This window comes from Haematobia irritans, chromosome 1 (assembly GCF_050003625.1).
Source record: "Haematobia irritans isolate KBUSLIRL chromosome 1, ASM5000362v1, whole genome shotgun sequence".
Classification (NCBI taxonomy): domain Eukaryota; kingdom Metazoa; phylum Arthropoda; class Insecta; order Diptera; family Muscidae; genus Haematobia; species Haematobia irritans.
The window spans coordinates 3,630,078-3,655,336 of record NC_134397.1 but is presented as its reverse complement, the minus strand read 5'-3'; the positions used below and the strand labels follow the sequence as shown (position 1 = coordinate 3,655,336).

The window sequence follows — 25,259 nt, the reverse complement described above, 5'->3', positions numbered from 1 at the left end:
ATTAAGGCTTGGAATTTAACAGAAATATGGAACCTTTTCCAAATATTGCAAATACTAATCATCTCCTGAGACGACCGAGTCATGTCTGGCCATTCAAAAAAAAAATATATAATCTCTTAGTGAAGAAATTCCGAATTTACTTAATTATTATTATTATTACTTTTTTTTGTAGCGACCCTGCTACAATCACAAAAGTAATCAATATAAATCATATTTTCAATACAATTGAAATATATTGAATTCATGGCAAAGAAATGAAATAAAATTCACGAGTTATATTGGCAAACAAAACAGTCTACGCTTTAGATCACCCGTTATGGTTATTCCTATTCAAATAGTATACAGTATAGTTTATTCTTAAATGCGTCATTAATTGGTCTAGCAATAAAAATGAGGTACGATAGTAATTGATATTGAACTTTAGAGCCATTCACTCAAATGAAATATGCTTCCATAACCATATCTGTCGAAACAGACAATCCATACACAAAGACCTCTGCATACATTGAAGTAAATCAATCGTTACAGATATTGTCCTATGGTCTTTAGAATTTAAAGCGGATTTGCTAAAATACCCTATTAACGAAGTCAATAACAAAAACAACTTCACAAATTAAACAATGCACTTAGCGTAGTTACTTAACTGATGTTATGGTTTTTAACTCGCTTTTATTTGCATGCTTTATTTATTTTCAATTGAATGGAAATGAATAATTTTCATTTCTAGGTTACAATGGAAATAAGTTTAGGAATTTTTAATTGCTTAATAAATATTTGGTTAATATCGTTAATTGCCAATTCGATGCGGATTGATGAGTCTCTAACATCATTTTAATATGCTGATTCATAAAAAAACAAAACACAGACAAACAAGTCCAAAATTTATAAACATATTAATGGAGTGAGTCAAATCGATTAGAAATGTTGATATTCTTAAATTCTTATGTCTGGTTTATGCTGTTAAGCTTCTCAAAATACCGCTGTTTGTCTTTTTATTTATTCTGCTACGTAATTTCCCCCCGCAAAATCCCAAATATTTATACAACACACCGTTGTTAAATTAACCAACATTTGTTTTTTTCTATGGCATTCAGGGTTTCATTCACTCTTCGTTCGGTTAAACGATTTCAAAATTTAAGTTGGCCAATATTACTGCAACGGTTATTAGCAAGTATTAATTAAAAAAATGGCAAAATCCCATTAAATTTCATTACATATCAAAATGTGTGTCAACGATATTTTCACATGAAATCTACTTTCAATTTGAAGTCAATGTACTTTAGATATCTGATAGATATAAAACGTAGCAACAAAGGAAAAAAGCAAAAAATTATAGAACCAGTTTATCAGCAAATTGATGGAAAAAAATTAAATTTTGGGGTTTAGGCTATATTCTCAAACAAAAAGTTAGGGTTAAGGATTTTCTTTCAAGAAAACTTGTATATAAAATTTAAGGAAACTTTTTATAACAAATTTTGTTTAAGGAACTAAAGGAACAATTTTATAAAAAAAAATCAATAGTTTTTTTACAATTTTGTTTAGTATTTTTTAGTCTAAAATATGTGTCACTTCATTTCAAAGATAACTATTTTTATTGAAATAAACATAGAAATGACTTATACTCACAGTCATTACGTAGATAGGTTATCCCAAATCCCTCATGGGAAATATCCATGTTTTATTTTAATATTTCTAATCTACTGGCATTTAGTGGACTTCTGTTTATTTAAGGGTATTTGCAAATATTATCGCTTGGGTGAGGTTTATTGCAATTTTATTTGGTTTTTATATAACCTTGCCAAATTACAAGAAAAATATTCAATAATTGTTTGGAATTGATGTAACAGTTGCCTGCAAGCCAAAAGAAACTGAAAAAAAAGAATTGGACAAAGAAAACCAATTAACCACGCATCACGTAAGCGTGGTACGTTTCATTAATGTATAACTCCAGTATATGTGAGGGAAGTTTACGATGGTAGTTGTGGGTGACCTTATACACGCATACAGTCACATATCTAAAACATTGGTACATTTTTTGCAATTGTATTGTAAAAATATCCTACTGGTGTTATCTGCAAAAGATCGAATCTTGTCAATATACTCGTAATATTGGGTTACAATATCCAAGTTTAGTTGTCAAATTCAACACTGGTTCGTTCACATAACGCAAAGTTTATTATTTTGATATTTGCGGTTTCTTTGTGTTTGTATTTGATTTGTACGATATTTCACAGTGATTTGCTTCAAATGTGATTTTTGTTAAGTATCTTTAAATCAGTTTTTAACTAGCTTCCAACTATTCCTGCAATTTGTTACTGAGGAGTATTCAAACCTCGAATATACCTACCATTGGTGTATCTGTATGTTTTCACAAAGTTAATTACATGTCTAGACGAGTTAAATGCATTGTAACTCTGGCAATTTGTTTTTATTACTGAATGCGTTTTCTTCAGCATTTCCAACGGTGTTTTATTTGTTGAAGTCTCTAGCAATTACTCAGCTAAATCCAAGCTACAACTTGATTGAGGAATGTAAGAATGTTGATGAAATATGTGAATTATTTATAAGGGGAATCTTTGACATTTTCAAGAATCTTATAATAGATGTTGGATAGATAATTAAAAAAATCTCCATATAATTCTATGTTATAAGAAGAAGTTGCAGTATGGTAGAGCCGACTATTTTCCACCCCAAACCACACCTACTGAAAAAATATTGTTGTAGACGATCATGTATACTATATAGGAATTATACCTTGCACATACAAGAATTATCACAGAGAATATCATCAGTGATGGATAATAAACAAGGGTATCATCACCATATTAGAGTCAACCAATAGCTATATCTAAATCTGAACCTATATGACTGATGACTTTTTATTATGTTTTTATTTAATAAATTAATAGTATTAAATAGATTATTGCAATCCTTCAAAACGTTTAATTTACGACTACTCGATTTAAGTCGTGATTGGTTTCGGAATTTGACGACGTTAATCGAAACGACGTAAACCGAATTAAAAATTGCTCGTACTTAACCGTTACGTTGTATACATATAAAAAACATGGCCACTTCGACAATTGCGTTATATATGCAATATCAATCAGAATTTGACAAATTTTAGGTAAGAATTTCAGAAATAAATGTTTCGATGTCATCATCATTGGTACTTATTCCACTTATGGAAGGCGTTTCTGATAATGTTGGCAAACAAAATGGACGACGTAAATCGAAGTTGGATGGAAGAAAAAATTTAACGACGTAAATCGAAACAACGTAAGCCGAGACGACGTAAATCGAGGAATTGCTGTATTAATTATCTATATAAGTTGTCTATCAAAAAAGTAAATTAATTTGTGTTCTTTTTCACAAAAATGAATGAAATTTCTGAAAAACGAACATACACACAAAAAAAATGTTTTTGGTTCAATCACGAAATTAATTGATCCAATTAATTTTGTAATTGAAATGTCTTCAATCACAGAAATGATAGTATCAATTAAAAAATTAATTGAATGTCAATTAAAAAATTAATTGATCCAATTAAAAAATTAATTGATACTATTAATTTTTGTGATTGATTTTTGTTTCAATTAAAAAATTTGTTGAATCAATTAATTTTTTAATTGAATATTTTTTAAAACTCAATTAAAATTTTAATTGGAAAAATTTTCGTTAAATTTTTTTCTGTGTACGAGGGCAGTTCGGAAACTTCTTAGCCTTGCACAAAAAGAGCGATATAAACAGAAAAAAGTTAAGTGTTTTGGAAACTTCCATCTCTGTTATGAACACATGTTAAATTTTGTTTCGATCTGGCAACTCCTTCATATAGAAACAGGTGTTCAAAAAAGACGCATCCGCAATTTTTTTACAATGGAAAAATTAGAAATGCGTGCTGTCATTAAATATTTACATAAAAAAGGTTTATCGGGACAAGAAATTCATAATGATATGGTGAATGTGTTAGGTGAAAGTGCTCCTTCATATGCATTTAAACGTGGTCGTACATGCATTGAAGATGAACCACGTAGTGGACGTCCAAAAACAGCAACAACAACAGAAATTGTAGCCAAAGTGCATTAAATACTCGACGAATAAAAGTGCGTGAACTTGCTAATGTCATGGGCATCTCAAATGATCGAGTCCATTTAATTTTGCATGAAGAACTACAGAGGAAAAAGCTTTCTTCAAGATGGGTGCCGCATTTCTTAACAGTCGATCAAAAACGCATAATAGGTTGGCTGATAAGTCCTCAGCCTAACAAAGAAAAACACATTTATTTGTCAAAATTCGTTTTTATTATTGAACATAGTTCCATTCAAGAGCGATACAACGATTATAATGACCTTCCAATTTTTAGATACCATTTTGGTAGTACTCCTTCGGTTTTGCCTCAAAATAGGCCACAGTTTCGGCCATCACCTCTTCATTGCAGCCAAATTTTTTCCCTGCGAGCATCCTTTTGAGGTCTGAGAACAAGAAAAAGCCTCTGGGGGCCAGATCTGGAGAATACGGTGGGTGGGGAAGCAATTCGAAGCCCAATTCATGAATTTTTGCCATCGTTCTCAATGACATGTGGCACGGTGCGTTGTCTTGGTGGAACAACACTTTTTTCTTCTTCATATGGGGCCGTTTTGCCGCGATTTCGACCTTGAAACGCTCAAATAAGGCCATATAAAAGTCACTGTTGATGGTTTTTCCCTTCTCAAGATAATCGATAAAAATTATTCCATGCGCATCCCAAAAAACAGAGGCCATTACTTTGCCAGCGGACTTTTGAGTCTTTCCACGCTTCGGAGACGGTTCACCGGTCGCTGTCCACTCAGCCAACTTTCGATTGGACTGAGGAGTGTAGTGATGGAGCCATGTTTCATCCATTGTCACATATCGACGGAAAAACTCGGGTGTATTGCGAGTTAACAGCTGCAAACACCGCTCAGAATCATCAACACATTGTTGTTTTTGGTCAAATGTGAGCTCGCGCGGCACCCATTTTGCACAGAGCTTCCGCATATCCAAATATTGATGAATGATATGACCAACACGTTCCTTTGATATCTTTAAGGCCTCTGCTATCTCGATCAACTTCAGTTTACGGTCATTCAAAATCATTTTGTGGATTTTTTTGATGTTTTCGTCGGTAACCACCTCTTTCGGGCGTCCACTGCGTTCACCGTCCTCCGTGCTCATTTCACCACGCTTGAATTTTGCATACCAATCAATTATTGTTGATTTCCCTGGGGCAGAGTCCGGAAACTCATTATCAAGCCAAGTTTTTGCTTCCACCGTATTTTTTCCCTTCAAAAAACAGTATTTTATCAAAACACGAAATTCCTTTTTTTCCATTTTTTTTTTCACAATAACAAAAGCTGCTTCACAAAAGACGCTCTATCTCACAAATTAATTGACTTAAAGACGTCAAATTTTGACGCGAATCAGTTGAAGGTTGGTACTATATAAAAATAATATGCATTTAATACTAGCGACGCCATCTATGTGTCAGACCGGGAACTTATCAGCCAACCTGTTGAGAATGAACATTTCTCAAGCTTGTTTGGATTGTTTTAAGCGAAATAAAATGGATTTTAAGCGTCGTTTCAAACCTGTTGATGAGACATGGATCCACCACTATACTCCAGAGACAAAAGAACAATCCAAACACTGGACTGGAGCTGGAGGAAGTGCCCCAAAGAATGCAAAAACAATTCAATCGGCTGGTAAGGTTACGGCAACGGTTTTTTGGGACTTCAAAGGTATTTTATTGATTGACAATCTGCAAAAGGGTAAAACAATAAATTCAGATAACTATTGCAACCTTTTGGATCAATTAAATGTACAAATTCGAGAAAAACATCGTGGGTTACAACACAAAAAAATAATTTTTCATAAAGACAAAGCACCAGCGCACAAGAGTGTTTTAACCATGGCTAAAATCAACGAATTAAAGTACGAGTTGCTTGACCACCCACCTTATTCTCCTGATTTAGCTCCCAGTGACTTTTACTTGTTCCGAAATCTAAAAAAATTCCTTGCTGGCAAGCGTTTTACCTCAAATGAAGATGCAATTACAGTTGTAAATCACTATTTTGAAGACCTTGAGGAAAACTATTTTAATCAAGGGATAGAATTGTAGAAAAGCGTTGGACTAAGTGTATTGAAGTTTCAGGAGATTATATTGAAGAATAAAAATATTTTTGAAAAACTAACTATACTCTTTCATTGATAGGCTAAGAAGTTTCCGAACCGCCTTCGTATTTATACTTATTTAGTATATTAGTCAAAATTTTAAACAGCAACAAATGATAAGATAATGTTTTTAACGTGTTATCGTATGTAGAAATTTTAGTTTCACATATTACTTCATAATTGTAATGGGTAATTTAGTCAAATTTTATTTAAAAAAAATTAATTTGGCCTTAATTGTTGTAGTAATGACAAGTCTCCCAACAGTATTTTTCTCTTAGTTACTCTAATAAAAGAACTACTTTTTCTTTAAAGAAAACTTTACTAGCGATCTAAGGCAAATTATGAACCATTATGACAGTGAAAGTTTTTTAGTTTGCTAAATTCATTACTACAAATATCTCTCAATCAAAGACTGGAATAATTTTGCCAGTCTTACGCTAAAAACACATATCTTTAATGTTTGTTTTCTCTTCTGCTACTTTTTGCTAATTTCTTTACTCTGTTCTTTGTATTATCATATGTTCATTCATTAAAATTGAGTTCTTCCTCAAACAAAGACCTGATTCAACAGTGGTGGTTGTGATGAACTGAGTGTCGTAATGGCATTTTTGGTATGTGCCTCATCCAGTAGCGTTGAAATTTTCAACTCAGGTGTGTGTATCTGTAGCCGCAGGGGTAGTCTTATCGTTTTCCATTTCTCTGGCCTTTCTTTCGGAAGATATGCCATATGAAATATTTGCACTAAGAAAGTGGTTTTAAGTCTCCATATATAACAAAGAACTGGTTAGTATAGAAAAGCAGGCAGTCACAGCAACAAGTGACTTTTGGGAGGGTGCTCAACGTTTTGGCCATCACCTGCCAAAACTTTAAATTGTTGCACTAAAAAAACAGAGAACACAGGAAAAAACTCTTAAATACTTCGGTTGTTGCATTTATATGGCCTTTGCAATGAGAGTTATTGAAGCATACCAATGTGTTTGGCAATCAAGCAAGGCGGAAAATTTACGAATGACTGAGAATAGCCCTAATGTGGTAAATACAAAAAGCCAATGTTCTGTGCAGAAAAAAATACACAAAGAACATCGAGTTCCTATTTTGTGCAAAAAAAAAGTTAGATATTAGATAAAGGAGAAATTCTTATAAATTTGCAGACAGGGAGCCACTGTACTTGTCGATCGGTATAAATCATCCTCAGCGCGTGCTGCTAAATCACTACATGTGTGAAGGTTTTATACACATCGGATATTGTGAACTTCTGTTTAGGTTTAGTTGGTAATAGAAACCAATAATTCAGTGCAGAATTCGCCAATGCTATAAAATATTTTTCTATTTTTAATTAATTTTTCAATAAAATATAAAAATGTATCAGGATTGGTAGAACGAACCTTCGCCTGAACAATAGCAAAGCAATAGCTAATAAATTGTAAACTTTTCATACTAATAAATGCACAGACTGAAGCATCATTATACACAATAGTTTTATTTTTAATTTTTATTGCACTACACACAAATAAAATTCTTTGTAATTAAATACAAAATTGTTTTCTCCTAAACAAGCATTTTATAACAGTAACTTGTTTTTCTCTGACATTGCCATATTTGCTATAAGGAATAATCAATAATAAAAAAAACCAAAGTGTGCTAAGTCTTAACACTGATTAATCATTTGATTGCAAACAAAAGACTTAAGACACAAACCTACACAGAAATCTAGGAAATCTGTAAATACAACAATCAATTAAGCAATTGTCTGCATTGTTTGACTATAATAAATCAAAAGAAGTCATGATTCAACTTAAAGTCGTAACATATATGTGACACCATAACACCTTTAATATGCCTTTGGATCCATTTATTTCATATATTGTATATGCAGGACTATCTGTTTCTGTTATATGCTGAGTATGCTTAGCAAACAATCATTGATTTAAAATAAGATTAAAATAAATTGTAAACTCTTTCCTTAGAGTTTCGGATTTGATTTACAAATCTTTATTGTTCTTTGAGTAAAATTTGACTTGAGGTATAAATAGTAATAAGTTCTTCAAAAATATGCTGAGCCAATATTCTATATTATCGAATTACTTTAAAAACTTTTTGGTTTATGATGACATGGATATACGTATTCCCCATATAAATCAACATATATGCCAATATCGGACAAGAGTTGGAATTTAAAGAAATAAACACTTTTAACAAAGCCTTCAGATCTTCTTCACATTGAAGAAGGTAAAAAAAAAAAAAAAATAAACAAAACCTAACCTACTACACTGTCAGCACTGAAGGAGAACCAAGCAAAAATGCCAACAAAAGGGGGTTTATCCATTGAAGAACATCTATTATGACCCTTTTTCTCCTCTCGCTATGTGTTTTTTATGACAATAAAAAGAAACCTCTCCTACGTCTAGGCATATATTTTTGTTGTTATTTAATTTGCCTAAGGTTTGCATTATGAGTTCTTGAATATCGTGCATCTTTGCTCAATATTCTTGTTATTCCATCATTTAGTCACACTTATGGTTTACTTGGTATTGTGGTTGGATGAATGTGCCATACGTTTCCATATTTTTTTTTGGTTTTTTTGAGGCCTTTGTTTTGGTAAAAACACAAACAACAAGACAAAATGAAAGTAATGGAAAGGGAAGCAGAGGAAAGGAAAGGGGGAAATTGTTTGTTTAGTCTTATGTAGTTCTTTGGCAAACAAAACTTGTCTGACTCTGCTGTTGTTCTTCTCCTTTGAGCCATTAAAGTTGAAAACTTTTTATTGCATTTGTGGCAGGGTTACTGACATGGACCTTGAGTTTAAATGAATTAAAAGAGGAGAGAGAACACGCATGCATAAAACATATTAAGCGAAAGGGAAATCAAAAAAATGAAATAAATGTTTCGTAATTTGGATGGAAACGAATTTCAAATACCCTTTATGAGGTAAATATCGATTTGATTGAGAATCACAAGAGAATAGGAAATTTGGAGATTTTTGATTGGATTGATTTTTAATTAATTGATTTAAATTTGCCCACAAAAATTTAATTTGGCATTAAAAACAAAAATGATATTGGCCGCAAATGCGTTTGTGTTAAAAACATATTTCGTTTCTGGCTTGAAGTTTTTTGTTATACAAAATAAATTAAAATTCCTATTGGTAATTAATTTGCAACTCCGAATTATATGAAATAAACAAGCAAATATTATTCAATATGTGTTCTCAAATGTTACAAATCTAGTATCAAATTGAAAATATATCCCAAAATGTAATATATCCTCTCCTAAACATTAATATTAGTATTCCCAGTAGTTATGCCTACAGGGAAACTGGGATGGTAATAAAAGCATGTCTTCTTATATTTTAATTGTTGGCTATATTCTTAAGGTTTAGAGAACAAAATTAGCGAAATTCGTTTTTAAAAGCTTGACTATGTGTCTACAAATGTGAACTGCAATGAAAGTTTTGAAAGACGTCTGTTTTTTTTATACACAGATACCCATGTTAAATTCAAATTGCCTAACTCTAATAACGAAACACCCTCAATCAAAAGCTTATCAACTTTTTTTCAAGTTAAAAAAGTTGCATCTTATGCTCTAGAATAAGAACTAAACATCACTTTCGTATGTTAAGCATGAAACATCCTTGTGGTTATTACAATATTTTTATGTGAAAAAACAGCAAAGTGCCATTTAAATATAAAAAACGTTTAATAGTTTCCTTTAACCCTATTACATTATTCCTTATAATCATTTCATTTACATTTTTTCATAAGGCCGAAATGAAGTCATTCTCTGTAAGATGTTTACCTTCAAATGATTGATTTTTTATGTGATAGACTTTGACAAATTGGCATTTGCCAAATTATTTTCAACTAAGTCTGACCCTAATACCATTTTCTCGCATTTAATGCTTCATGCCAATGTCGAATATATTGGCAAACATGCCAGATATTCTATTTATTCATTTAATTCAAGACAACTGAAGTGCCCGCATTTTAGAAAATATTTTAAACATTTATTTCAAATACAAATTGCATAACAAAATGCATGGTCAAATTGTTGAGCTTCAAATTGCTCACAATCTAAAATCCAAATAAACAAAAGTTACATCATTTTAATTATACGACGAGGCAGCTTTTAATTTGCCCATACACGCAAAATGTCAACACTTTTACAAAAGCAAAACCCTGAATTCATTAAGGCGTCATCGAGATGGCCTAGTAAAAACAAAGAAGTTTAAAACAAGAAACCAACACAAAATTAATTTTTATGTTATTTCAATTCGATTCAATTTAATTAATAGACTACAGCCATAACTCCATGGAAAACTAAATCGGTATTCATTACAACAACCATTCACTCCCTATCATTCCTTTACACCCCTTGTACCAAAAACTAGTGACATTAAATGATGATTAACAGACATCCATCCCACTCTTTCGATGAGCAACAATATTAACTGACTACACGTGCTTTTGTGTCTGGGCGAATGGTCCGGTTGCGGCTGTCATTGATTGTTCCGTGTTTGGGCCATGAGAGTCCGTCTCTTGGCCTCTTTGCTTGGTTTACAAATTATAAGTACTAGAACTGTTTAATCAACAATGGATATCCGTTAAAATAGTTACCATTTTTATGTCTTATTGTGCAGCGGCATATTTATACATCCGTTTGGTAAGGCGGTAATATTGGCTATGAGTTTGTGTTTACCCTATGATGTTCTACTACAACAGGGTTTCCGAAATATATTTTGAAGAGTCCAATGAATTATTTTCCAATGAAACAAAACCACTGAAAGAAAATTTTTCAAATATTACAAATTCCACAAGTAAAATTCTCATAATTATCTGGAACGGTTTTTTGAGAGATTCGAATAAACATTTTTCATGATGCTTCCGCAAATATAATATGAAATATCCAATTTACTATATATTTTTATATAATAAATATGGCTAACTGAAATAGTCAAAAGTTCGATTGGGCCGAGCCATATGTACACCCGAATTTTGATTGATTTCCACACATTTTAATAATTTATGGAATCGAAAAGAGCTACATTATGAAATAGACACTATGAGTCAATTTAGTTCCGTTCTTGGGCTTATATATTTTGTGTTAAGTAATATAAACTTTTAATAGAGAAGTAATTTAGGCTGTAAATGTAGTTCATTTTATTTGTCAATTAATCTTCTTATCGTTATGAATTCAACGTCCAGTTTGATAAATATGACGACAATACGCATATTAATCACAAATTTTACCTGAAATTTGACATAATGTATACATACAAGGGAAAACTCCAGATCGAAAACGAAAGGAATATTTTCTTTAAAAGGAAATAAAATTTTCTTGTTTGCTTTCAACTAGTCTTTTACCTACAAAAAAAAACTTATTTGTTACGATATTGTATATCGTTAGTCAAAAAAAGAAAATTATTCTTTCAGTGTTACACCTTTCAAATGTATCAAACATCAATAGACCAGATTATATTTTAACCAAATTCTAGAGCACAAGTACATACATTACCATAAAATGTACCAAGTTCATGATATTATTTAAAGAAATATTTTACAAACCCTTGGGTAAATGTGGCGATTTAAAGTTTGGGAACCCCCTTAGTCACAACTAAAATATTAAATATATGTATGTATATGTAAATATATCTAAACGTCGTTCTCTGCACTTTATGTTCTCATGTTTTTGAAGTTGTTTTCCCTTCCATATTAAAACCGAGAACGTGCTTGGCATAAGGCTAAATTCCTAAGTTATGTTCGAAAGCTGAAGTTGGCAATACGATGTGCATATTTATACCTTTGCGATAACATCAAGGTAGTCACTTGCAACTGTTGAAGCATATTACCCTGATGGATGAGTTATAACGATGGTGATATGAAAAGCCTTTGTCACTAGAATTAAATATGTAAATGTTAAAAAAAAAAAAACTAAATATTATATGAAAAAAAAACATTTCAAAATACTCAATTTGTGATATTTCTTATTATATGAAAGATTTAACATTTTATACATCTTAGAGAGAATTGTGCTTTTCTCCATTCTACTAAAAATTATTCAAGATTACCTTCCCTTTTTGGATTGCGAAGTGGTGCAAAATTGGCGCAGAAGCAGTGAACTTAACATGACAAGCACATGTTAAGTTTACTGCTTCTGCGACGGATGTCCACAGCCGTTGCACTTAATTTGCCTCACTTCTTAAGGTTTGATTCAAATTCAATGTTTAGGATGTGAATTAAAATTTCTTTTCGACAAAATTTATATAATTTGTACCATTTTATTAATTCCTACTTTGGTTTTAACCTATTTGAAACAAAAAAAGGTTAAAATTACTCATTAAAAATATAAAAAAGCGACTTAGAAAAAATCGAATTAAAAGACGTAGTTAAAATAAAAAAAAACATCTTTAGAACAACTTCCAATTTGCTGGGTTACGATGTTTATTCCCTTGGGATATATATATTTTCCGATTCTTAACAAAGTTTTATATGAAATATTTTGGAAGAGAAACAATCTTTATAACCCTTCTATTTCCAACTGATCTATAAAAAGTAAAAACTTACCAATAGTTATGGGGGTACATCCCAAAATATTATCTGCTTTCATTGTCATTCAGTATATTAATAATTTCAGTATTAAATTTACATATATGAATGAAGTATGTTATAATATGTATGAATGAACGCCTCTAAATAATAAAAATTTGAAAATATATACATACATAACATATCAATAAGAAATAATGAATGAAATTATGAATTCGATTGATTAATTGACAACCGACAAACTCAAAAGACTTAAGACATAAACTTTTCATTTTTTATACCCTCCACCATAGGAAGGGGGTATATTAACTTATTCATTCCGTTTGCAACACATCGAAATATTGCTCTAAGACCCCATAAAGTATATATATTCTGGGTCGTGGTGAAATTCTGAGTCGATCTGAGCATGTCCGTGTTGAAATCACATCGGTCCATAATTATATATAGCCCCCATATAAACCGATCCCCAGATTTGGCTTGCAGAGCCTCTAAGAGAAGCAAATTTCATCCGATCCGGCTGAAATTTGTTACATGGTGTCAGCATATGATCTCTGACAACCATGCAAAAATTGGTCCACATCGGTCCATAATTATATATAGCCCCCATATAAACCGAACCCCAGATTTGGCTTACGGAGCCTCTAAGAGAAGCAAATTTCATCCGATCGGGGTGAAATTTGGTACGTGACGTTAGTATATGGTATCCAACAACCATGCCAAAAGTGGTCCATATCAGGCCATAATCATATATAGCCCCCATATAAACCGATCCCGAGATTTGGTTTTGGAGCCTCTTGGAGGAGCAAATTTCATCCGAGTCAGTTGAAATTTGGTACGTGGTGTTAAAATATGGCCTCAAACACCCATGCAAAAATTGGTCGAAATCTGTCCATAATTATATATAGCCCCCATATAAACCTATCCCCACATTTGACCTCCGGAGCAAAATTTATCCGATTTGGTTGAAATTTGGTACGTAATGTTAGTATATGGTATCCAACAACCATGCCAAAAGTGGTCCATAATCATATATAGCCCCCATATAAACCGATCCCGAGATTTGGTTTTGGAGCCTCTTGGAGGAGCAAATTTCATCCGAGTCAGTTGAAATTTGGTACATTGTGCTAGTATATGTTAATAACCATACCCAACTACATAAAAAAATCGCTTCTGTAGCATATACCCCAAACACATTTTGCTTCAAGTATATATATTTTCAGAATTGGTGCAACCAAAAGATTTGTATTGTTCAAACATATTATGTTTCACCTTAGAGTATACACTGGTAGTAAAAAATTTTAATGAAATTATCTTTGTGTAGATATATTTTTAAGGCGCCAATTGGTTACTTCCATTATTTTACTTGCAGCATACTCTCTAGGTCTCTCCTTCTAAACACATATATGTTTATAGGCTATTTCTAAATTAATATATGTTTGCATCTAAGGATATTATATTTACAAACATTTTATGTCCCAAACATAATATGTTCTAACATATTAACATATGTATATGTCCCAAACAAATTATGCTAGTTTATGAGCATTATATGCTTGCACTTAAAAAGATTGTGTTAAAAAATTTGAGTTCCAAACAAATAATTTTTACACCCAAACATATGAAAAACAGTCTTTTTCGTCCGTGTAGGTCCATATCAGTTATATATATCCATCAGATAAATCGATCCCCGATCACACAAAAATTGGTTCATATCAAGTTCATAATTGTATATAGCCCCAATATAAGCGACCCCCATATTTCAATTCTGGGTCTCTACGTATCGTGCGAAAGTCCATATCGATTCGTAATTATTTCTGTCTAGTATATACCACGTATGGACTAACTCACAATTTAGAAAACGATGTTAAGAAGTTATAAGATACCACAACCCAAGTAATTCGATTGAGGATGACAGTCTTTCGTAGAAGTTTCTACGCAATCCATGGCTTCGGCCTGGCCGAACTTACGGCCGTATATACTTGTTATATTTGCCAGCCACTCGGTATCGGTATTTTGGTCTATGATTTATTAAGCAAATCGTTAATTAGAGACTTTATCTCAACCACACCCAAGACTAAATCTTTATTGCATAAAAAGACTAATAAATTAAAAATGTTTCTAGGTATATATCCAAAGAATTCATATTATTCGAAATTAAGAAAGATATACGAAACATAAATAAATAATAAAATAATTTTATCCGAGATATACAGGAGTTAAGTATAGGTATAAATAAATTGTTACAGTTTTTGTATATTGCGGTAATAATTTTAATTATTTCACATTTCATTCAATGGATTTGAAACTCTTAACTCTTTTTTGTAGTCGTAAAAATTTTAATATATAAAAAAGGTAAAATTACTGCCTTACAAAAGTAGTTCAAATATTAATCAAATAAAGATAAATATAAAACTAAAAAGAAATTAAAATTATTAAGTTGTCACTATAGAAACGAGAAAATTTTTAATAATTCTATAGAATTTTGCTATGATTATTCACTCGTTCAATACAGCTACCAATATCCCAAAAAGTTTAAAACTCTTAGAATTCTTGTTTAGATGTATTTTGCTTCATAAAGACAATGTATGATGTTGATAATTTTTTCGTGGCCTTTGGATGTTTTTGTACAAATTTCTACCTCAGGCTTAGTTCCAAGAATTCTATATGATTCAGAGTGGCATGAATGCGTATGTGTGTGTATGTTTTTGTCTGATAGGCTTCAACAAAAAAGAATACCCTGGGAAAGTTTAACATCTGAATATGCTGCGTTTATGGCCTCTCCTCTTGAATCGAGAACAAATCTCTGTTATTTAAGTCTGGGTATGACTTGTTTGGTTGGGTGTTTCATAAGAATTCAGGTTTCTTAATAAGCTTAAAGGCGCAACAAACTGTTGTACCTAAATACCATTACTCCCTATGATCATGAGTATACATTTAGTCTGGTAGATATTGTTGGAACGATATCAAAACCAAAACACAAAGATACAGAAATTGTAATGACATAATGAATTCTTATATGACCATCCACAATAATAAAGCTTTTACACTATACTACAGCCTATACGTTATCGAAATTGGTGATGTCCAAATTGTTATTGTCAAAGATTATTTACATCTTTTTAAATATATTTGAAATATATAAATTTTGTAAGTTTTTATATTTGGCTGTTTTTTCGATTCGGATGAAGAAAATTCCCGAAATTATTAAATGCTGGTGGTTTTTGTTTTTCATTCATTTATTCTCAAAGTATTGTTATTCTCGGATATTTCGATACACCTTATTAATCTTTAGTTCCTTCAGACAGAAATTGTATAACTTTCATCAACGGTTCATCAAATTCATCAAATCTTGAGCATAAGTTTGACATAATCGACTTTAATTGGCCTTTTAAACATCAAGAAAAATACTTTGTAGTATAGTGATTCTCTGTTTTCATTTTGTCTTTAACACCATTCAATAACTGGCATTTTGTCTATAAGTTGGCAAAGAAAAAACATAGCTAACTGTCGACAAGTCATTATTTGGTATGCCGAATTTTTTGCATTACTCAATTGAACGAAATGAACAGTTTTGATAAATATCAGAAGAGCAGCAACAACAACAAAAGCTAAATTAACCATTTAATTTTTTAAATGATGTCGCGCATTACAGGTTTCTTGCCCCCTTATTTGTGAAGTCGTAAATAATAACTGTACGTGGGGCATAATTATTAATATTGTTCAATACAAACAGACATACTACATATCTAGATAGATTACTTCACACATTACCTAGGGAGAATTGAAAAAGGTTATTGACTTGGAAGAAAATAAGAAAAAACGCTTTAACGCTAATAATTTGCGATTTAAAAAAGAAAAATGTCTAAACGAAAGACTTAAGACATGTACTTGAAAATGAATTCTCGTAAGGTAGAAGAAGAACTCCATAGAAATTAATTAATTAAATATATGTGGGTTAACACCTTACTGATCATTATTTATGATATGTAAACTAAATTTTTGTGTCTATGTAAATTATTATGGTAATATTACAAACATTGGTATTTGAAAGTATAACATATCAATTTTATGTGGTGTTTTTATAGTTGAATAAACATTTATCACCGATAAAAGGGGGTTTGTAATATAAAAAACAAATTACTGAAGCTTATTCGACATGAAACCTCGTTAAAATATCCATCTAAAATAACATTAGATGCCACAGATTAATGGCTCTAATATAGCCGCAGATTTCAAAAAGTTAAGCTGATACAAATGTGACTAAATATATACCTTCCAAGCCATCAAGAAGTCAAATGAAAAGATCGGTTTATATGGTCGATATAACGTATCTTTGTATTTGAACTACCTACAAATAATAAATGCACCTTTTAGGGATATCGTTTATTGAAAACGCACACATATTTACCCTATAAAACCTAGCAGATTATTAGGCGTTCAGAATAATGCATTTTTGCCTACAATTCCATATTTAAATTTAGACATATTGAATAGTCTAATAACTTTATAAGTATTTCCCATTTGTATAAACGACCTTCTAATTTAGTTCAAAGGATTTATTTGAAGCTAATATTTCATCCTTGAAACTAATACCCAATGTTAGTTAGTAAATTAAAAAAAAAAAACTCTATAAATTATTGTCTCTTTGCAGATCCATCAACAAAAACAATGGAAACAACAATGCCACCCTCACATATGGCCATGGAAACCACAATGCCTTCATCAACATCAACAATAACGGATACATCATCTGCATCAGTATTGTCATCTTCTACAATGGCATCAACAACGGAAACAAATCGATTAATTGAGACAACTAATGAAGGAGAAACCTCATTGCCAATGACAACCATTGAACCGATTACGACAACGGATCCCACAACAACGCCCACATTTATGGGAGCCCACAAAATGTTAAATGAAATTGAAAACAAAATGGAAGTAAGCAGTGAAAAGAAGCCTATGGAAGAAACCACCAGCACTGATCATAGTCATGGAGTAGACGAGGAGCATCAACACCACAATCATGGTCATATGCATCAAGAAAACGAAGAAGACCACATAAAGCATTTATTGGAACATAAGACTGAAACTACTGATTTGCCCATAACAACTATGAAATCAGACCATATGGGAAATGCCCATACTCAAGAAAGCATCAATCAAATATCAGAAGAATCAGATGATGATATTAAAGAATTGAATAATATTCGCCATCCGGTAACTCTGATTACTGCCAGCCAAAGTGAAGAGGGTCATGCCCATAACAATGAAAACTCTATGAAATCCCTAGAAGACAACGAAGATCCCTACCATGCCCATATACTCTCAGAGAACCATGATCGTTTAGCCGAACATGAGGACTATCAAATGATTTCTAGCACTGAAGATTCCATGGACATGTCATCATCACCCATGACTTCTTCCTCGACAACTATGAGCCCAATGCCACGCGGATTTGGAGAGACCCACACCGATGAAATTGTTGTTAGCAATGAGAATGAAGCCACTGCCAAGCCCACCATGCTGCATAATGATGTTGCGAATGAAACCAACAATGAAGGTAGGGCTCGGGCAATAAACATAAACTATGAAGAAAGCTCAACATCTTCTGCACCTGCCGAACCTATTATCAGCATTGTGGAAGGACAGCATATGCACCCACACGAAGACCATAACCACGAACACAGCCACCAAGACCATAGTCATAGTCATCAAATGCTCCACGAGCATAGTATACACGAAGATTTGACCTCTACAACAACGGAGAAAATGCATGAGAATCCATCCTCAGTTTATGTTTTCAATGGTGAGGGTCGTTCCGTTGACTCCTCCATTTCGGCCGAAGATGATTTGTCCCATCTAAATTATCATTATAACTTTGTCACCACGGAGAGAGTGCATGACATGGATGAGCCGAAAAATGCCGCCATTAATGATTTAAGCAATGTAAGCATGGAGGATGAGATGGAAAACCACAACATTAGGGATAAGGAACAACAAAATCTATTGGCTATTAAAGAAAATGGCAACAATGGAGAAGTAGTTATGACCAACACCACCAACATGAATGATGAGATGACCAGCACAACAATTGCCCCCTCTGACACAAGTTCAACGACAATGACGACAACAACAACTACCATGTCAGTAACTGGCGACACCACAATGGAGCCTCATATGAAAATAACTGAAATAACTGCGGCCGGCGATATAATGCATCGTGAATGTATGGCAGATGGTCAAAGTTACAAGGTATGCTTTATACAAAAAAAAAAAAAAAAGAATCAATTGATCTCTGAAAGGGTACTTCGCAAAAGAGGACAATATTTCTATATATACTATAGAAGTTACAATTAACTCTTTTTATTTTAATACAATTATTCTGATTTTGAGTCATAGAAGCTTTACATAAAAAAATTGAGTCATTCCTACAAAAAGGAGGATTTTTAGTTGAAACTACTTAAACCCCGTTCACCGGCTTCTTGATCACCCTTTCACTCCAGTCGTAACTTCAAAAAGTTGAATTGTGAACATTTAGGTGCTGGTAACAATCGATATCTCTATTCCTTCCTAAAATATCCATATTTCGGCTTACCAAGAAGACCTCTGGCAATTTTCTATCGTTATCAGAATTTATTCACGCCTATTTAAAATTCCCTTTAAATGCATTGAACTAGTGGTTTTTCCTATTTTTGCAATGTGAACGTCATTCAATGACGTCCACAATGACCCTGTAGTAAAATGATGCTATTTTTATTGTTGGCTTCTCTCTACATGGAGCAGAGACAAAACAAAAATCTACAATGATAAGATGTAAATTAATTATTCACCGATAAATGTAAAATGATTGAATGGTGTGTGGTGAATCTTCACTATCAGGTGAAAACAAAAGACTTACGACCCAAACAGCAAGAGCACCTCAGTATTGTATACATCATTGCCATGGGATCAATGACAGAAGACAGGTAGTAAGCACGAGTACGAGGTAATCTATCATAACTACAGAGAGTAAACAAAAGACTTAAGACACAAACACAAGCCCCGTCATTCAATTCTCAATGCCGATCGACAACATAGGTTTTTGAAGTCACTATCACCATTTTTTAAACTTCCCCATCAAATAATTTTTCCTGTTTGTAACAACAAGTACTTGTTTTGGTGCTTTTTTATGTTATTTGTTCATTTTTTTTTTGGTAATATATGTCTTTGGTTTGTAATTTGCTTATGCACCATAGTCTTTCATTTGATTTTCCTTACATTTACACTCTTTAATCGAAATGATTTCCTTGTTGAGCTGGATTTGTTTTGTTGGTTTGTCTGCCATAGCGGCATGATTTGTTTGCTCTGGTTTTGGTGAACAACTAATGTGTTGAGGTGTTATGAATTATGAATAAAATGAAAATGGACCACATTTATCTATTGGCAAGGCAATCATGTTAATCTACTTTTTATGCAAGTAGGATGAATGGCGAAGCCTGACACATTTCCTATAATTTTTTTTGTTGCAGGAATCAAATAGTATATGTGGCTAAATATGTCATTTGTTTAAACTGGATATTTTTATTTCCTTTTGGTAAAATGTCATTATCTAAGGCATACACACCCGCAGATTCCAAGACACAAGTATGGTAATTTGTATTTCCGTAAAACGTTTTAGCATTTTCATATTTTTGGAAAGTAATGGACTTGATTTACACTTGCATGTCATAACATAACATGTGAATGGCGGACTACAATGAGTTGTTCCTCCTAAATTAAATTAATTGGAAAATTTGCTTATTTTATGTTACGTGAAATGTAGTCGAAACCAAGGCGTTTGGGACAGACAGTCGTCATAGTCGACTTGCTTAAAAATGGTCTTAGTAATTGTCCCATACTTACAGAGGTTATCTTTATTTCACAACTTCTAGCCGTGGTGTCATATTTGATAGTGCAGACCCCATGGGTTCGACTCGCACAATGGACTGAATTGTCAGTCCTTTTATGTGAAACCACTTCATCAATGTTTTGAAGCATTCAGAACCCAGTAAAAAATACTCCCGCAGTAAGACTTTAGTTGTGTTTTTTGGTATACAATAAAGTAGGCAGTGCATCCACACTGCATGAATCGGTGGCAATAAAGTAAACGAATAATCAAACTACTTCATTTACGTTATTGCAACCAATTCATGCAGTATGGATGTATGAAAGGTAGTCCTGTTTTCCTTCACGCCAACAATGCTATACTCAAGATTATATATCACTTCTGACCAATAATTCTATTAAAATGAATAATTATATCAGCGATATGTTGAAGCTGCTCTAAATCGGGACATAGCCCACAAAAATCAGCGCTGATTCGTTTTTTTTTTTTGTAAGCAGTTGGCACTGCCTCTCTCCTTAACAATCCTGCTGAAATACCCAGCAAAAAATACTTCAGCAGTAAGAGTTTAATTGCGCTTTTTGGTATACAAAAAAGTAGGCAGTGCATCCACACTACATGAATCGGTTGCAATAACGTAAATGAGTAATCAAACTAGTTTATGATCATTCGCTTAAGTTATTGCAACCAATTCGTGCAGTATAGATGCATGAAAGGTAGTGCTGTTTTCCTTCACGCCAACAATTCTATACTCAAGATTATTATCACTTCTGAGTAATATTTCTATTAAAATGAGCAATTATACCAGCGCTATGTGGAAGCTGCTCTAAATCGGGACATCGTCCACAAAAATCAGCGCTGATTCGGTTGTTTTGTAAGCAGTTGGTACTGCCTCTCTCTCTCGTTTACAATCCTGCTGAAATAGTGCTCCATTTTTTGCTGGGAAACATTCCCAGTATTCCAGGAATAAGATAAATCCGCGTTAAAAAATTGTGCATTGTGTTTGATTGCCATTTGAAATCTTCTACTCATAGCGCCATATTTAGCCTTTTGAAAGTACGGAAGATGAATTTTTGATACGTTTTTCTTCATTAAGTTTAATTGTGGCTTCTTTTTTATATCTTTTTTTAACCATTTCTACATAAATCCAATCAAAAAACAAATATGTGTCTTAAGTCTTTTGTTTCACAATATTCTAAACAATAAATCAACATACGAATCTTAAATCATATGATTAACCTTAGCAAGGCAAACTAGATATATAGATATACTTCTACATCAACCAGCAAAAGGGGTTAACAGTATAACAGTCAATAAACTGGAGCAGGGAGAACTGCATTAAAAAGTGAATGCATTCATTTAATATGTGAATGGTATAACTTTTATTTGTTGTTGACTGAATAATGCTGCACTATTTCTATGTAATTTAATTTGAATGTTGTTGGTTTTTTTATATTTTCTTGAAGAAAAACAAAATAGTTTGAAGCGAATGTCTTACCACTTCTCCAGACTTAGGAAAAATGCGATTAATACACTACTAGCTGCCAGGTTTAAGCCAGTTTTGATTTTTCAACAAAACAAAAAAGGTGTTCATAAACACCATACGATTTCTTAAGGGGGAATGGCTTGCTCACTGGCTGCCTGGTTTATCATAAAATTGAATGCGGCTTTTTCGTTCCACTTGTTTTTCTTTTGTTTTTTTCTTTTGTTTTTGAACATTTTCTTCTTCTTTTTCTTCTTGATTCCATTTATTTTCTATGAACATGTTTAAAGACAAAAGAAATAAAAATACAAATACAAATATATTCGCTTCTGTTGCGGCTCTAATGCAACCGGGTTTTCATAATAAAATAACAATGGCAAAGTAAAAAAAATAAATAAAAATATAAAATGAAATGAATTAATACCAGCTCAACTGCAATTCCAAATACTGTTACTACTGATCTCATAACCGGTCTATGTAGGGTGATATTATTGCTATGGGTATTATGTTTTCGATTTTAGTGGGTTGATACTTTGGGTTTTTATTCCCTTTTCCTTCTTGCTCTTGAGTCATATTGTCAGTGTAATTGTTTGAATATTTTTGAGAAATCTCAAACATTTTTTCAGAAGACAATAGCCAATTTAATAACAACTTGAATTCAAGCAAAGCTATAACCTAAGTTGTTTATTTTATAAAAAAAAGTAATGTTAAAGAATTATTTATTTGTAGATATTGACGAAATTGTCATGATTGTTATAAAATAAAATTGAAATTCATGGCATGTCGAATGCAACAATATAGTTCGTTCGATTAAATTTTGGTATAACTAAAATTTCTTCGGTGTTAATTATCCCATTTGCCCTGAAATATGTCATATGCCAATAAACACTATTTATTATTTTAGCAAATTAATTACACCGAATATATATTATGAAAAATATTTAATAGCATTGATTATAAAGAAAAAAAATTAATTTTTTTTTAATTGCTTACCATCCATGGTATTTCGATTTAAATAAAATTGCAAATATTTGCCCATACTACAAATCAATTTCTATTAGAAAATCATACATATTCGTTAATGGAAAAACATAAACCAAATAAAGTCTGCATTGTAGGTCTCTATTTTGGCAAACGTCTTAGATTTCATGTTAATTTGTGTTTTCTTTGCATTCATACTGTTCACATTACATACTGTTATTTAAGGAAACAAATGCTTTCACTTTCATTTAAATTGGTAGTTTTCTTGATTTCTTTAACAAATTTATAGTATTGGTGAACGAAAGCAGTGCATGGCCGTGTCGTAAGGCCTAAAAAGCTTTAAACACTACGCAGAAAAATAAAACTGAAACATGAAACATAATAAAACTGAAACATGAAACGTAATTCCACTATTCGTTATGATGTAACTCCATTAGAGTTCTCGAGGGAAAGCACAGACTTTGATCAAATGCGTAGAATTTTATTTCTGATTGAATCAGCCAAATAATTAATTCATTTTGTTTTTATACCCTGCTCCACACTGTGGAACAGGGTATTATAAGTTAGTGCATATGTTTGCAACACCCAGAAGGAGACGAGATAGACACATGGTGTCTTTGGCAAAAATGCTCAGGGTGGGTTCCTGAGTCGATATAGCGATGTCCGTCTGTCCGTCTGTCCGTCTGTCCGTGAACACATTTTTGTAATCAAAGTCTAGGTCGCAGTTTTAGTCCAATCGACTTCAAATGTGGCACAAGTATGTGTTTTGGCTCAGAATAGATCCCTATTGATTTTGGAAGAAATCGGTTCAGATTTAGATATAGCTCCCATATATATATTCCGCCCGATATGGACTTATATGGCCCCAGAAGCCAGAGTTTTACCCTAATTTGCTTAAAATTTTGCACAAGAAGAACAATTAGTACTATAGTCAAGTGTGCCAAATTTTATTGAAATCGGTTCAGATTTAGATATAGCTCCCATATATATCTTTCGCCCGATATGGACTAATATGGTCCTAAAAGCTAAAGTTTTGACCCAATTTGGTTGAAATTTTGCACAGGGAGTAGATTTAGCATTCTAGCTATGCGTGCCAAATTTCATTGAAATCGGTTTAGATTTATATATAGCTCCCATATATAGCTTTCGCCCGATTTACACTCATATGACCACAGAAGCCAATTTTTTGCTCCGATTTAGTTGAAATTTTGCACAAGGAGTAGATTTAGCATTGTTGCTATGTGTGCTAAATTTGGTTGAAATCGGTTCAGATTTAGATATAGCTCCCATATATATCTTTCGCCCGATATGCACTTATATGGACCCAGAAGACAGAGTTTTATCCCGATTAGCTTGAAATTTTGCACAAGGAGCACAATTGGTAGTATAGTCATGTGTGCCAAATTTGATTGAAATCGGTTCAGATTTAGATATAGCTTCCATATATATTTTTCGCCCGATATGGACTTATATGGCCCAGAAGCCTGAGTTTTGGCCCAATTTGGTTGAAATTTTGCACAGGGTGTACATTTAGCATTCTAGCTATGCGTGCCAAATTTGGTTGAAATCGGTTAAGATTTAGATATAGCTCCCATATATATGTTTTTCTGATTTCGACAAAAATGGTCAAAATACCAACATTTTCCTGTAAAATCGCCACTGCTTAGTCGAAAAGTTGTAAAACTCACTCTAATTTTCCTAAACTTGTAATACTTATATATCGAGCGATAAATCATAAATAAACTTTTGCGAAGTTTCCTTAAAATTGCTTCAGATTTAAATGTTTCCCATATTTTTTTACTAAAATTGTGTTCCACCCTAGTGCATTAGCCAACTTAAATTTTGAGTCTATAGATTTTGTAAAAGTCTATCAAATTCTGTCCAAATCAAGTGATATTTAAATGTATGTATTTGGGGCGAACCTTTATATAGCACCCAACACATTTGACGGATGTGATATGGTATCGAAAATTTAGATCTACAAAGTGGTGCAGGGTATAATATAGTCGGTCCCGCCCGACTTTAGACTTTCCTTACTTGTTTTAATTGAAATTGCTTCAATCACGTAAAAAATTATATATTTACGTTTATTAATTTCTTTTAACCAATTCGTTAACTAACTCATTTTCTCAACATTTTTAATTGGAAATAGTTTTGTTATATTTTTTCTGTGTAGAAAAACACACAAACATCACAAATT

The 25,259-nt window shown here is 32.4% G+C and overlaps 2 protein-coding genes across 4 annotated transcripts in view; one reads left to right on the top strand and one right to left on the bottom strand.

The window, feature by feature from the left end:
- The window catches only part of sas (stranded at second transmembrane protein), a 44,161-nt gene that overhangs the window by 9,451 nt on the left and 9,451 nt on the right, over nucleotides 1-25,259 (top strand). For all 3 annotated transcript variants that reach the window (XM_075288964.1, XM_075288962.1, XM_075288963.1), the window contains exon 3: nucleotides 17,383-18,986. In XM_075288964.1, coding sequence (XP_075145079.1) covers nucleotides 17,383-18,986 — 1,604 coding nt within the window. The remainder of the gene's footprint in view (nucleotides 1-17,382; nucleotides 18,987-25,259) is intronic.
- The window catches only part of LOC142220072 (protein SHQ1 homolog), a 36,090-nt gene continuing 12,583 nt past the window's right edge, over nucleotides 1,753-25,259 (bottom strand). The window contains exon 6 of the mRNA XM_075288967.1: nucleotides 1,753-1,868. The gene's annotated coding sequence lies outside the window, so the exon portion shown is untranslated. The remainder of the gene's footprint in view (nucleotides 1,869-25,259) is intronic.